At 39.6% G+C, this 15562-nt stretch overlaps 1 protein-coding gene across 1 annotated transcript in view; it reads left to right on the top strand.

Moving 5' to 3' along the window:
• Positions 1-15562, top strand: part of DNAH8 (dynein axonemal heavy chain 8) — a 363394-nt gene that overhangs the window by 164219 nt on the left and 183613 nt on the right. Inside the window, exons 45-48 of the mRNA XM_025418650.3 lie at positions 4231-4418; positions 5374-5460; positions 5556-5663; positions 6890-7024. Of these exons, the coding sequence (XP_025274435.3) occupies positions 4231-4418; positions 5374-5460; positions 5556-5663; positions 6890-7024 (518 nt within the window). The remainder of the gene's footprint in view (positions 1-4230; positions 4419-5373; positions 5461-5555; positions 5664-6889; positions 7025-15562) is intronic.

The following is a 15562-nucleotide window of genomic DNA, read 5'->3' on the forward strand; positions in this document are numbered from 1 at the left end:
AGGCATTAGCAACCTATGTTGCCTACAAAGGATTAGTCTCCCAAACACATAAGTAATGTCCATGAATGAATGAGAGAAAGATAACCCAATAGAAAAAAGTCTTGAATAGACATTTCACAAATGAAGAAAACCAAGTGACCAGCAATCAAAGAATTACATATTATAAAGAGATTCCATTTTGTACACAGCAGATTGACAAAAATTTAAGTGTGACATTTTGACCATTGGCAAGGTAGAGTGTAACAAATTATCATCAGCTACTGGTAGGAGTAAAAAGTTGTTTGGAAAAAACAGCACCATGTGTCTTCTCATGTATCCCACCTCCTGGTATATAGTCAGGTAAATGACACTCATGTCTGAGAGTTTGTGTGTAAATGTTTGCTGCAGCAATTCTTATAACAACAATCAACTAAAAACAACTCTAGTGTCCTCCACAGTGGACTGGACACATAGACACATAAAATGGGAAAATATCATTTATATACTGTATATACAGGAAGGAAAAAAGTATAACGTGTATATATGAAATTGAGTATAACAGTCCTATATAGCAATGAAAATGAATAACGACAAGATGATGCATTCACGTAGAGCTGCCTCACAGATACAACTTGGAGTGAAGAAAAATACATATGGTATGATTAAATTTATTTAAAATGCAAAAATAGGTAAAACTAAAAATACATATCATTTAGATATGTATACATAGATAGTAAAAAAGCAAAGCAAAGCAAGAGAATGATGCAGACTAGCAGTCCCTCCTTTTCTTCTGGGAAGGAAGAAAGAGGAGATAATAGGAGAGAAGTACACTGGAGCTTTTTTGTATTAAAATCATGAGTTCACTCATGTAGTCTTCCTTTAAATACGATATGAGAAAATCCCTGTAATAGATACCATGAGATTGTACATCCAGCTTTCACCTTTTATGTGTATGTATATATCATCTGAAATATGTATATATGTAATTTTATATATATATATAATTATATATATATATAAATTCACAGTCTTTATGTGATATTTCTCCATTTAAGAGAGAGAACAAAACATAAGCTATAGACTGGGAGAACAAAACATAAGCTATAGACTGGGAGAAGATATTTTAACATGTATAGCTGCTAAAAAATTAATATGCAGCATTAAAAAAGATTTTCTTCCAATCATGAAGAAACCCAAAATAAAACACAAATGAGATACTAATTTCACTCCTGCCAGAGTGGCAACAATGGAAAAGTCCGGCCAAACCACTGTTGGTAAGGATTTATAGAAATTACAACAGGGAGATCCTGGGGTGGCTTGGTGGTTTAGCACCTGCCTTTGGCCCAGGGCATGATCCTGGAGACCCAGGATGGAGTCCTACATCAGGCTCCCAGCATGGAGCCTGCTTCTCCCTCTGCCTGTGTCTCTGCCTGCGTCTCTCTCTCTCTCTCTCTGTCTTTCATGAATGAATGAATAAATTTTTTAAAAATCTTAAAAAAAAAAAGAAATTACAACAGTTAATACTTATGTGTGTGCAAATTGGTAGAGCTGCTTCTGAGAACAGCCTGGCAATAGGTGGTAAATGTGAAGATGCACATACTCTCTTTGACCTAGCATTTCCACTTCTCACATTTTGTAAAAAGACATGAGCCAGATTGATACATTGTTATAGCAAATTATTAGGAGCAAACCAAATATCTATTGAAAGTAGAATGAATTTTTAAACTGGTATATTTAGGCAATGAAATACTGCACAGTACAGCATTTTAAAATAGTGAATTAGATCTATGTGTATCAGCTTAGATAGATCTCAAAAATAATATTGAGCAAATAAATCAAATTTCAGAAGGGTATACAGTATTTTATAAATAGATACATGTAGATAGATGCATATAAATCTCAAATAGGCAAAACATATAGTGTTCATGAATACATACATAAAAGCAGTAGTTTAAAGGATGCCTGCAACCACTGACCTCAAATTCAGGATACAAGTTCCCTCTGGAGGAGGAGGGAGTGTGGATCCAAGAGAAACATACATGGATTTGAGCTGTAGTTCTAATATTTTATTCTTTAGAATGAAATTTGAAGGAAAAAATTTTTAAAGATTTATTTATTTATTTATGATAGACATAGAGAGAGAGAGAGGCAGAGACACAGGAGGAGGGAGAAGCTGGTTCCATGCCGGGATCCCAACGCTGGACTCGATCCCAGGACCCTAGGATGTCCTGGGCCAAAGGCAGGCGCTAAACCACTGAGCCACCCAGGGATCCCCGGAAATTTTTTTTTTTTTAAGATTGTATTTATTCATGAGAACAGAGAGGCAGAGATATAGGCAGAGGGAGAAACAGGCTCCTCACAGGGAGCCTGATGTGGGACTCGATCCCGGAACCCCGGGATCACGCCCTGAGTCAAAGACAGACGCTCAATCACTGAGCCACCCAGGTGTCCCATGAAGCAAATTGTTAATATATGATAGGCAGGTACATGAGTATTCATTAAATTATTCTCTATAATTGCCTGTTAAGCCATTTTTGAACCCTGAGAATCATTTCCTGTATCAATGTTGTGCCCAAGATCACGAATCGGGGAAACCGCCAAGGAGCCGACACCGATGCAAACACATGAGGGTTTATTTACAAGCTCGAGCCTGGGCCCAAGTGCACCCGACGCAGAGGAGCAGGGACTTGGCCCCCGAGACTAAGAGGCTCAGCAGCTTTATAGGGGCCCGTGGCCAATGGGATACGCAGAAAGTTGCACCGTCACGCTGGTCCGCTGAGCCGGATTTCAGGTTAGGGTGTGTCCTGGTCTCTGACTAGGGCGGGGCAGTGCCCTAAGTAATAAGCAGGTCAGCAGGAGGCGGGTGCAGCCCAAAATAGAGTCAGTCCTGCTCTGCTTGTCCAGGGGTAGGGGGTTTTGTTCAATTTCCTGGGTCCCACATCAAAAAGAAGGATTCTTCTGTAGATGACTCCTACCTGAGAGGTTGAGGATAGGTGAGGGCAGCTGACTAAAGCACAAGGTAATAGCCGGGATTCTAGAATTAGAACAGATGGCAGAGAAAAAGAAAAGGAAGTGGCTGTCCCCAGTATTTTTCTTCTGTATAAATTATAATGCAGCTTTCTGAAGTGAGAATCCTGTGTACCAGCTCACGCTGTAAGCCCCAGCCCCAGAGGGATGCTCTTGCGTGCCTCTCCCATTCCTTCCCCCAAATCAGCAGAGGCAGGCATGTATCCTGCACGCAGGAATTGGCATTCGGAATGAGGAAATAACACAGAAATGCAGAGATAACAAAGTCTCAAAAAATACTTGGAGAAATTAGGGAGGCATCCCAAATAGCTAAGAGACCTACCCACCACTAAACGGATTCATAGAGGAAGAGGAGAAAACAGGAAATAAAATCAATAGCTTCAAAGGGATTCATGAATTTATATAACACGCAACCGGTTGAAGAAAAACAGGCTGTTACGAACAATAAAGCAATGGGAATAATAAATTAATGAATTAAAAACCTCTGTTGAGTTAAATAATGATCTAACCAAGAGAGAAATGCAGAGAGAAATGGGAAGTTTGGCAGAAAAGCCTAAAGGTCATAGGGATAGATAGAAAAGTTCCAACATCCCTATAATGGAAATTCCTAAAGGCGAGAAAAAAAAAAAAAACAAACAAACTAGAAGGAGCACAATAATAAAAGGAAGGAGAACATTTCATGCAGCTGAAGACAATGTTTTCATCCTTAGAGATTAGACAGGAGCAGTGTTCATAATACTGGAGTCTTCTTTGTATCAAGTTTGTAAGGAATACGTAAAACTCTCTTTGACCCTTTTCCGCCTCATCCAGCGTCCCTGCATGTCTCTCATTGCAAGAGGAAGGAAAGTGATCTGACCCGGAAAGGGCATCCCTCATTTTGTCAGTTTCCCCCAGCGTTATGGCTCTTTCAGCCCTCCATCCCCCCTGGAAGTAGCACTTCCCAACTGAATCAAAATTTATCACCCTGTGGCATCCCTGCATGTAATGACGTGCCTGTACTTTGATTTTGGCAGTGCACTATTTTCATTGTTTCCAGGATGATGTGCAAATAATTAAACCTCTCTCTGTCACTAGAATTAGATATATCTTTACAAACAGCCAGATTTGAAACTTTCTATAAATTATATTTCAATATATAATTGTTTGCACTTTAGAGAAGTGATTTTTTTGCTTGGTAGGGGGTATGTTACAAAGTAAAACTTCAAATTAACTTCTTCCTGCCAGGTCTTGCACAGTCTGGTTCTTGGGGCTGTTTTGATGAGTTTAACAGAATTGAACTGCCTGTGTTATCAGTGGCAGCCCAACAAATTTATATTGTTCTGACAGCAAGAAAAGAGAGAAAAAAACAGTTCATTTTTTCTGATGGTGATTGTGTTGATTTGAATCCAGAATTTGGAATCTTCCTAACAATGGTGAGAACATGGTCTTTAAATGCAATGTGATTAGTCTAATTACTATAGATTTAAATAAAAGAAAGCATATGTTTGTTAGTAAATGATTGACTATTCAGAGGTCATGAGTGATTCTTATCATATGATTTTTTGAGTAGCAAAAGTAGCCTGGAGAGAAGATAAAATGGTAATATGTTAATGGTAATACTAGCTACAGTTTAGTGATCACTTGTTATGTGTCCGGTGCTCAACTAAATGTTTTCTGTATTTTATCCCATAGACTAGCTACAGTAACAATCCCCAAATCCCAGTGGCTTAAAACCTCAAAGATTTATCTCTCCCACATGCCACATGTTTTTATATGTTCTTTATATAGTTAAATCCTTATGTTGCAAGATAACGCAAAATAATCTGAATTTTAAGTGTCTCAGTAGACAAAGATAAATTATAGAAAGCAAAATCGGGAAATTTTCTGATAAGCTTTATTGTAAGCAAAAAAAAAAAAAAAAAAGCTTTATTGTAAGCAAATATAAGCAAAGCAGTTGGGGGTAAACAATAACCCAGAAGTGATCAGTTATAACTCAGGAAATGGGATGAATGAATTTATTGTGTGATACTATGGTGTAGAACAATTTAAAAGAAGAGTAACATTCTTCTTGGATTAAAGGGGTACCTGGGAGGCTCAGTGGTTGAGCATCTCGTGATCCCAGGGTCCTGGGATTGAGTCCCACATCAGGCTCCCTGCGGGGATATGTGTGTATGATTTTGTTAGTATAATGAACATGGAAATATGTAGGAGGAAGTGATACAACCTTAAAAATATGAATGGTCGAATACATATTTTTGAGAAAGGAGGGATTTTTTATGAATCTAATGTTTTGCAATACCAGCTTACAATATGAACTAGGAATTTGAATGTATTTGTATTCATGAAATGAAAATTATATCAATAATTCAAAACAATTTTAATTTTTAGAATCCTGGATATGCTGGGCGCCAGGAACTACCAGAAAACTTAAAAATTCAGTTTAGAACTGTTGCTATGATGGTTCCTGATAGACAGGTAGGCACCAAGATTTAAAAACATAATATAATTTATGTTCCTTACTTGTTTTTCACTAATGGTGTTGAAAAAAATCTCACAATCTTAATTTTCAGATCATTATGCGAGTCAAACTTGCAAGCTGTGGTTTTCTTGAAAATGTTATCTTGGCCCAAAAGTTTTATGTTCTTTACAAACTCTGTGAAGAGCAACTTACCAAACAGGTAACTGTAAATCTGTTTTTCTCTAGCTGTAGAACTTGATTTTTTACTTTGCGATTTTACCTTGATAAATATTAATCAGTGAGTTTTAAAAATCTTGGCTCTTTTCTAAGATATATTTATAATTCATTTATTTGTGTATTTTTAAAACCTTTTTTAGTTTGAAATCATTATGGAGTTTCAATGAAGTTGCAAAGAAGTGTAAAGGAGGTCCTGTGTACCCTACTTCCTGCAATGTTGACATTTAAAAAAAAGATTTTATTTATTTATTTGAATGAGAGAGAATAAGGGGCAGAGGTGAAGTGGAGGGCAGAGGGAGAGGAAGAAGCAGACTCCTTGCCAAGCAGGGAGCCCCACTGGGGGCTCGATCCCAGGACCCTGGGATCACAAGTGGAGCTGAAGGCAGATGCTGAATGGACTGAGCCACCTAGGCACCTCAGTGTTGGCATTTTGTAACTATAGTACAATAACAAACAATAAAACCAGAAGACCGACATCAGTACAATCCACAGAGTTTATTAAGAGTTCGCCAGCTATTACACACGCACTGTGTGTGTGTGTGTAGTACTATGCAGTTATGTCACATGGGTCCATAACATGGAGATTCATGTAATCTCTACCACAATCAACATACAGGATTGTTCTGTCACTGTAGGGTTTTCCTCATGCTACCCTTTCATAGCCACACCCACCCCTCTTCCAAATCCCTAACCTCTTGCAACAAAAATAATTTGTTATTCCAAGAATGTTACAGAAATGGAATCACAGAATGTGTAACCTGTTGGTAACACATTTAAATCTGTTTGCTGTATGGACTGTATCAGATTGTAATATTCTCAAAGTATATTTAAATTGTGAACTTCCCATGGGGTGCCTGGGTGGCTCAGTTGGTTAGGTGTCTGCCTTCAGATTAGGTCATGATCTCAGGGTCCTGGGATCAAGCCCTACGTTGGGCTCCCTGCTCAGTGGGGAGTCTGCTTCTCCCTCTCCCCTTCCCCCTGCTTGTGCTCTCTCTCTCCCAAATAAGTAAATAAATAAAATCTTAAAATTCCCAATGGAATGATCATTTTGCAATCAAAGGAAAGGCGAGAGACTGAAGCTAATGGAACTTTGCTGCTCAGCTCCTCCAAATAGCAGTGTGTACCTAATAGAATATCTCCATGTGTATGCATGATGAGTCTACATTTAGAACTGTTCACTGAAACACTCTTTTTTTCCCCCCATCTCAGGTTCATTACGACTTTGGGTTGAGAAATATTCTATCTGTATTGAGGACACTTGGATCTCAAAAAAGAGCCAGACCAGAAGATAGTGAACTGAGCACTGTCATGAGAGGACTGAGAGACATGAACCTTTCCAAGCTGGTATCTCCCTTCTCTGAATTCACTTCTCCTTCCAGATTCCTACCTGACTGTTTCCCTCCTTAGCCGATACATGGGGGTTGGCTCAGGTTGAGCTCTGAGCATTAATGATTACAGGGACATTGTGCCTCTGAAGCTACTACCCCTGTGCCTCCACAAGGCAAAAAGCCCATGGCCTTGTATGTGCAACATGGGCTGGAAATGCATCCTCTTATCAGCTATGAACCATAAAATAGGCTTCATTGGTGGGCTCTGGCCCCCAAACTTCAGTCCAGCCTTCTACCATTACCCATAATGTAACACAAACTCTAGAACATGGATATCTTGGCTTCTTGGATTTACTGAGAACCATGGGAGCTTTTACTTTCTCAGAATCTAAGTACATTTTAGCTATGTCTCTTCCAAAGCATCAGCACCACATTTTCCAAAAGTGCATTGAAAGTTCTTTGTGAAGATGATCATAGCTATCTTGCTGCTTTCATACTTGTCATATGACAGCCAGCTTCTTTGAACCAACTGGCAGACAGGTACACAGGTATTTATTCAAGGGCATCTATGTTGGGGAAGGAGGGGCAAGGGGGTGGAGGAGTAGGGTCCTCAACTCACCTGGCCCCACAAACTTACTTAGATAACTTTCAAAATATCCTGAGCACCTACAAATTCGACCCAAGATTTAAAGAGAAAACAGCTGGAATGCTACAGAGAGAAAAGTTTTGGCTTCTAACAAGAAAGGAAGGAGGAAAATAAATAAATAAAATATAAAGTGGGGGAGGGGAAGCGCGAGGAGCCGGGCTAAAGTGAAGTGGTGAAAGACTACAGGGCGGGAAAGCCCAGCCCTGGAGAAACAGTAACTTTAAAAATCCATGCTGGAGTTTTCCCTGATGGAAAAGTGCTCAGCAAGGAAATCGGGCAGAATCACAGGAGGAGCAACGAAGCCTCAAGATTCCCGGAGTCACTATAAGAGGAGGGGCACCTGGAGGAAACTTCCCGCAAACCACGGTCTGATATCAGTAAAGGGCTGGCGTGCCACAGCCCTCCGGGCCATTTGGGAAAAGCCAATCAGTTGGGCAGGCTGGCTCCAGACGGCGGTGGCTGTATCCCATTCCCTGGGAGGAGGTCCCTGGGAGCGCGGGTCCAGCAGCACGAGCCCAGGATCCTTGGGCGCCCAAGCGGACAAAGCCAGTTATCCTCCCTTCCCCCCAGGACAGGTGGAAGTGGGGAGGGCACAGGACAGTGAGGAATCTCCTGCCGCTGGGGACCCCCAAGTTGTGCAGATCAGTGCACCTTCGCTGCCCCTGGGAGCATCTAGGCCAGTGCGGACTGGGAGACTACGATTAGTTACTCACGGGGAGCTGACTCCAGGGCTGCCGCCATTGATGTTTTTCCTCTTTGTTTCACCATGTGCCTGGGAGAGGTGGGGCCTCTGAGGAACAAAGGCCTCACAGGATAAACAGCTTATACTGAGCCAGCACCTGACAAGGGGTAGAGCATCTCCCCTCAGGCACACACACCTGAGAATCAGCGCAGCAGCCCCTCCCTCAGAAGACCAGCTGGAAGAACAGGGGAAGAGTGAGTTTACTGATGAAGCAGGGCTGGAAAGCTCCAGGACTGAGGGAAAATAGTACACAGAACTAGATGGCCCTTTTTTTTTCTTTCTTTATTTTTCCATTACGACTCATTTTTATATCAGACTAAACATTTCCAACATTTTTTCTCTTTTCCCACCCTAACTACAATAATTTACCAGCTCTTCATTTTTAAGTTTTTTCCTTTTTGACTTTCATATTTCTACAATTACATGTCTTAGATATATTTTTCACTTCTGGATTCCCTTCAATGTACCAATTTAATTTTGGTAGATATATGAGATAAGGGTTTTTGTTTTTTGTTTTTTCTGCCTTGTTTTATTTTACAATGGTGGAAGTTAGCACCTTCTAAAACACAACCAACATACACCCAGAACCAAGTGGAACACCGTGTTGGTTCATCCTGTGAGATTATATTCTCTCTTCCTTGCCATTCTGCCCCCTCTTTTATCTTGTTTATGTTTTTGTGGTCAATGTTGGGGATTTCTATAAGTATTGCCGGTTTATATTAATTTGGGATTGAGCATCTTCTAACATACAGAACAAAATACATTGAGAAACAAGAGGATCGCCTTCTAGGACTCCTCAGGTAGACTACATTCTCTTTCCACTACCACTTCTTCACGACCATCATCCCCTGTTTTTTTTTTTTTTCTCTTTTTCCTCATTTCTTTACTTTTTTTTTTCTTTTTTCTTCTTTGTTTTTGCTTTTTTGCTTTTTATTTTTACTTCTTTATTTTAAAATTTGTTTTTCACTTTGGTGGTCCTTTTGTTTTATTTTGTTCTGTTCTTTTTCTTTTATTTTCTGGTCTCTGACCTCTTCAAAATCATCTAGGGTGTATTTAATTTAGGTTGTGGTTGATATTTTTGACTCAGCCTGTCCTACAGCCACTCTGCAATGGAAAAAATGACTAGAAGGAAGACTTCACCACTAAAGAAAGACCCTGAAATAGTACTCTCTGCCACAGAGTTACAAATTTGGATTTAAATACGATGTCAGAAAGTCAATTCAGAAGTACAATTATAAAGCTACTGGTGGCTCTGGAAAAAAGGGTAAAGGACTTTAGAGACTTCATTACTTCAGAATTGAGATCTAATCAGGCCAAAATTAAAAATAGATTAAATGAGATGCAGTTCAAACTGGATACCTAACTGGTAGGGCTAATGAGGTGGAAGAGAGAGTGAGTGACATAGGAGACAAGTTGATGGTAAGGAAGGAAGCTGAGGGGAAGAAAGAGAAAAACAAGAGCCTACAAGGAAAGGCTTAGGGAAATAAATGATAGCCTGAGAAGAAAGAATATACGTCTAATTGGGATTCCAGAAGAGATGCGCGTGAGAGAGAGAGAGAGAGATTGAGAGAGAGAGAGGACCACAAATAATATTTGAACAAATCATAGCTGAGAACTTCCCTAATCTGGGGAAGGAAACAGGCATTCAGATCCAAGAGATAGAGAGGACCCCCACACCCAAAAATCAATATAAAACGTTCAACACCTCAACATTTAATAGTGAAACTTGCAAATTTCAAAGATAAAGAGAAAATTGTTTTAAAAAAGATTTTATTTATTCATGAGAGGCACAGAGAGAGAGGTAGACACACAGGTATAGGGAGAAGCAGGCTCCTTGTGGGGATCCCAATAGGGGACTCTATACCAGGACCCCAGGATCATGACCTGATCCAAAGGCAGGCACTCAACCACTGAGCCACCCAGGTGCCCTAAAAAGAAAATTCTTAAAGTGGCATGAGACAAAAGATTCTTTCCTCATATCTGGAGAAATGTCAGATTAACAGCAGACCTATCCACAGACACCTGGCAGGCCAGAAAGGCCTGGCAGGATATATTAAGGGTATTAAATGAGAAGAACTTGTAGCCAAGAGTTCTTCATCCAGCAAGGCTGTCATTCAGAATAGAAGGAGAGATAAAGAGCTTCCCAGATAGGCAGAAACTGAAAGAATATGTGACCACCAAACAAGCTCTTTAAGAAATATTAAGGGGGACCCTGTAAAAGGAAGAGGGAGCCCAAAGAAACGATCCACAAAAACAGAGACTGAATAGGTAATGTGATGACACTAAATTCCTATCTTTTGATAGTTACTGTGAATGTGAATGGGCTAAATGATCCCATCAAAAGACATAGGGTATTGGGCTGTATAAAAAAACAAGACTCATCTATATGCTGTCTGCAAGAGACTAATTTTAGACCTAAGGACACTTTTAGCCTGAGAATGAAAGGGTGTAGAACCATTTAACATTCAAATGGTCCTCAAAAGAAAGCTGGGGTAGCCATCCTCATATCAGATAAAGTTTATTCCAAAGACTATAGTAAGAGATGAAGAGGGACACTATATCATACTTAAAGGGTCTATCCAACAGGAAGACCTAACAATCATGAATATTTATGCCCCTAATGTGGGAGCTGCTAAATATATCCATCAATTAATAACCAAAGTAAAGAGATACTTAGATAACAAAACACTAATAGTAGGAGACTTCAACACGACATTCTCAGTAAATGACAGATATTCTAAGCAGAACATCACCAAAGAAACAAGGGCCTTGAATGATACACTGGACCAAGTAGACTTCACAGATATATACAGAACTTTCCATCTGAACACAATTGAATACACATTCTTCTCAAGTGCACATGGGACTTTCTCTAGAATAGACCACATACTGGGTCACAAATCAGGTCTCAACTGATACCAAAAGATAGAGATTGTCACCTGTATATTTTCAGACCACAATATTTTGAAACTAGACTCAATCACAAGAAGAAATTTGGAAGAAACTCAAACACGTGGAGGTTAAAGAGCATCCTACTAAAAGATGAATGGGTCAACCAGGAAATTAGAGAAGAATTAAAAAGATTCATGGAAACTAATGAAAATGAAAATACAACCATTCAAAATCTTTGGGATATAGCAAAAGCAGTCCTAAGAGGGAAATATATTGCAATACAAGACTCCTTCAAAAAAAAAAAAAGGAAAAAAGGAAAAAAAATCAAATACACAAGCTAACCTCGCACCTAAAGGAGTTGGAGAATGAACAGCAAATAAAATCTACACCAAGCAGAAGAAGAGAGGAAATAAAGATTCAAGCAGAACTCAATGAAATAGAGACCAGAAGAACTATAGAACAGATCAACAAAACCAGGAGTTGGTTCTTTGAAAGAATTAATAAGATAAATAAACCCCTAGCTAACCTTACTAAAAAGAAAAGAGAAAAGACTCAAATTAATAAAATCACGAATGAAAGAGGAGAGATCACAACCAATACCAAGGATGTACAAACGATTTTAAAAACGTATTATGAGTAGCTATATGCCAACAAATTAGGCAATCTAGAAGAATGGATGCTTGTATGGAAAACCACAAGTTACCAAAACTGGAACAGGAAAAAATAGAAAACCTGAACAGGCCAATAATCAGTGAGGAAATTGAAGCAGTCATCAAAAACCTCCCAAGACACAAAAGTCCCAGGGGAATTCTATCAAACGTTTAGAGAAGAAATAATACTTATTCTACTAAAGCTGTTCTGAAAGATAGAAAGGGACGGAATACTTCCAAACTCGTTTTGTGAGGCCAGGATCACCTTAATCCCCAAACCAAAGACCTCCCCAAAAAGGAGATTTATAGACCAATATTCCTGATGCAGACAGATGCAAAAATTCTCAATGAGATACTAGCCAATAGGATCCAATAGTACATTAAGAAGATTATTCACCATGACCAAGTGGGATTTATGGGTGGCTCAACACTCATAAAGCAATCAACGTGATAGATCACATCAACAAGAGAAAAAAACAAGAACCATATGATCCTCTCAATAGATGCAGAGAAAGCATTTGGCAAAGTACAACATCCATTCCTGATTAAAATGCTTCAAAGTGTAAGGATAAAGGGAACATTCCTCAATATCTTAAAAGCCATTTATGAAAAACTCACAGTGAATATCATTCTCAATGGGGGAAAACTGAAAGCCTTTCCCCTAAAATCGGGAACATGACAGGGATTTCCACTCTCACCACTGTTATTCAACATAATACTAGAAGTCCTAGCCTCAGCAATAAGAAAACAGAAAGAAATAAAAGGCATTAAAATTGGCAAAGAAGAAGTCAAACTCTCCCTCTTCACAGATGACATGACACTGTACATAGAAAACCCAAAAGACTCCACCCCAAGATTGCTAGAACTCATAAGGCAATTCGGCAATGTGGCAGGTTACAAAATCAGCGCACAGAAATCAGTGGCATTTCTAACACTAATGAGACTGAAGAAAGAGAAATTAAGGAATCCCATTTACAATTGCACCCAAAAGCATAAGATACCTAGGAATAAACCTAACCAAAGAGGTAAAGGATCTATACTCTAAAAACTACAGAACACTTCTGAAGGAAATGGAGGAAGACACAAAGAGATGGAAAAAACATTCCATGCTCATGGATTGGAAGAATTAATATTGTGAAAATGTCAATGCTACCCAGGGCAATTTACACATTTAATGCAATCCCTATCAAAATACCATGGACTTTCTTCAGAGAGTTGGAACAAATCTTCAGATTTGTGTGGAATCAGAAAAGACCCCGAATAGCCAGGGGAATATTGAAAAAGAAAACCAGACCTGGGCACATCACAATGCCAGATTTCAGGTTGTACTACAAAGCTGTGATCATCAAGACAGTGTGGTACTGGCACAAAGACAGACACATAGATCAATGGAACAGAATAGAGAACCCAGAAATGGGCTCTCAACTCTATGGTCAACTAATATTCGACAAAGCAGAAAAGACTATCTGCTGGAAAAAGGACAGTCTCTTCAATAAATGGTGCTGGGAAAATTGGACATCCACATGCAGAAGAATGAAACTAGACCACTCTCTTGCACCATACACAAAGATAAATCAAAATGGATGAAAGATCTAAATGTGAGAGAAGCACCAAAATTTTAGAGAACACAGGCAGCACCCTCTTTGAACTTGGCCACAGCAACTTCTTGCAAGATACATCTATGAAGGCAAGGGAAACAAAAGAAAAAATGAACTATTGGGACTTCATCAGGATAAAAAGCTTCTGTACAGCAAAAGAAACAGTCAACAAAACTAAACTAAAGGATAACCTACAGAATGGGAGAAGATACTTGTGAATGACATATCAGATAAAGGGCTGGTATCCAAGATCTGTAAAGAACGTGTTAAACTCAACAGCCAAGAAACAAACAATCCAATCATGAAATGGGCAAAAGACATGAACAGAAATTTCACTAAAGAAGACCTATACATGGCAACAAGCACATGAGAAAATGCTCTGCATCACTTGCCATCAGGGAAATACAAATCAAAACCACGATGAGATTCCACCTCACCCCAGTGAGTGAGAATGGTGAAAATTAACAAGACAGGAAACCACAAATGTTGGAGAGGATGTGGAGAAAGGCGAACCCTCTTGCACTGTTGGTTGGAATGTGAACTGGTGCAGCCACTCTGGAAAACTGTGTGGAGGTTCCTCAAAGATTTAAAAATAGACCTGCCCTATGACCCAGCAATTGCACTTCTGGGGATTTACCCCAAAGATACAGATGCAGTGAAATACTGGGACGCCTGCACCCCAATGTTCATAGCAGCAATGTCCACAATAGCCAAACTGTGGATGGAGCCACAATGTCCTTCAACAGATGAATGGATAAAGAAGATGTGGTCTATATATATAATGGAACATTAGTCAGCCATCAGAAAGGACAAATATCTGCCATTTGCTTCAATGTGGATAGAACTGGAGGGTATTATGCTGAGTGAAGTAAGTTAATCAGAGAAGGACAAACATTATATGGTTTCACTCATATGGAGAATATAAGAAATAGTGACAGGAATTAAAAGGGAAAGGAGGGGAACTGAGTGGGAAAAACTATTGAGGGAGACAAAGCACGAGAGACTCCTAACTCTGGGAAATGAAGAAAGGGTTGGGGAAGGGAAAGTGGGCAGGGGGTTGGGGTAACTGGGTGATGGGCATGGAGGGCACTTGATGGGATGAGCACTGGGTTTCATACTATATGTTGGCAAATCAAACTTCAATAAAAACAAATTTAAAAAATTTTAAAAATTTAAAAATTTTGGGGGATGCCTGGGTGGCTCAGTGGCTGAGTGTCTGCCTTGGGCCCAGGGAGTGATCCTGGGGTCCCGTGATCGGGTCCCACATCGGGTTCCCTGCATGGAACTTGATTCTCCCTCTGCCTCTCTCTCTGCCTCTCTCTCTCTGTGTCTCTACTGAGTAAATAAATAAAATCTTTTTTTTTTAAAGATAAAAAATTTTGGAACATTAAAAAAAAAAGGGATCTATGTGTTACATATTGTGCCTGTGCCCTGGGAGCACAAGAGAAAGAGGAAGAAATGGTTCTTAGGAAGCTCCCAGTCTAGTTACAGAAACTAACAACTAACATCCAGTGGCTCCCTACCATTACAGAGTTTTTTTCGGTGATATTGTCTTGGTTGTGTCTCAGCAACTCTGTAGGGTATGAATGGCTAGTGTGCTCATTGCCTTTTGCCTTTTGAGGAAACCAAGTCTAGAAGACTCACCCACAATCACAGTCAGTTGAGAAGCTGGAACAAAAAACCACAAGACTTTCTGACGCCAAATCCTCTGCCCCTTTCAGAGGATAATAGTCTTCTTGAAACTGCTAGGCAGGAATTCCAGAAGGCAACAGAGGAGTCCCAGAGAATTAGGAGATATCAAAGGGGCCAGCAGTTGAGAACATGGTGATATTGATATTAATGAGGATTAATTAGGGTTAGTTTTCTCAAATCTACAGCTTGTAAGGAAGGCAGAGCACTGCTCTGATGGTTTTCCAGCCACTGTTGGATGAGCCAGGCAGGTAGGATTATGGCTCTTTTCTTTTCTTTTCTTTTCTTTTCTTTTCTTTTCTTTTCTTTTCTTTTCTTTTCTTTTCTTTTCTTTCTT

This window comes from Canis lupus, chromosome 12 (assembly GCF_003254725.2).
Source record: "Canis lupus dingo isolate Sandy chromosome 12, ASM325472v2, whole genome shotgun sequence".
Taxonomy (NCBI): Eukaryota; Metazoa; Chordata; class Mammalia; order Carnivora; family Canidae; genus Canis; species Canis lupus.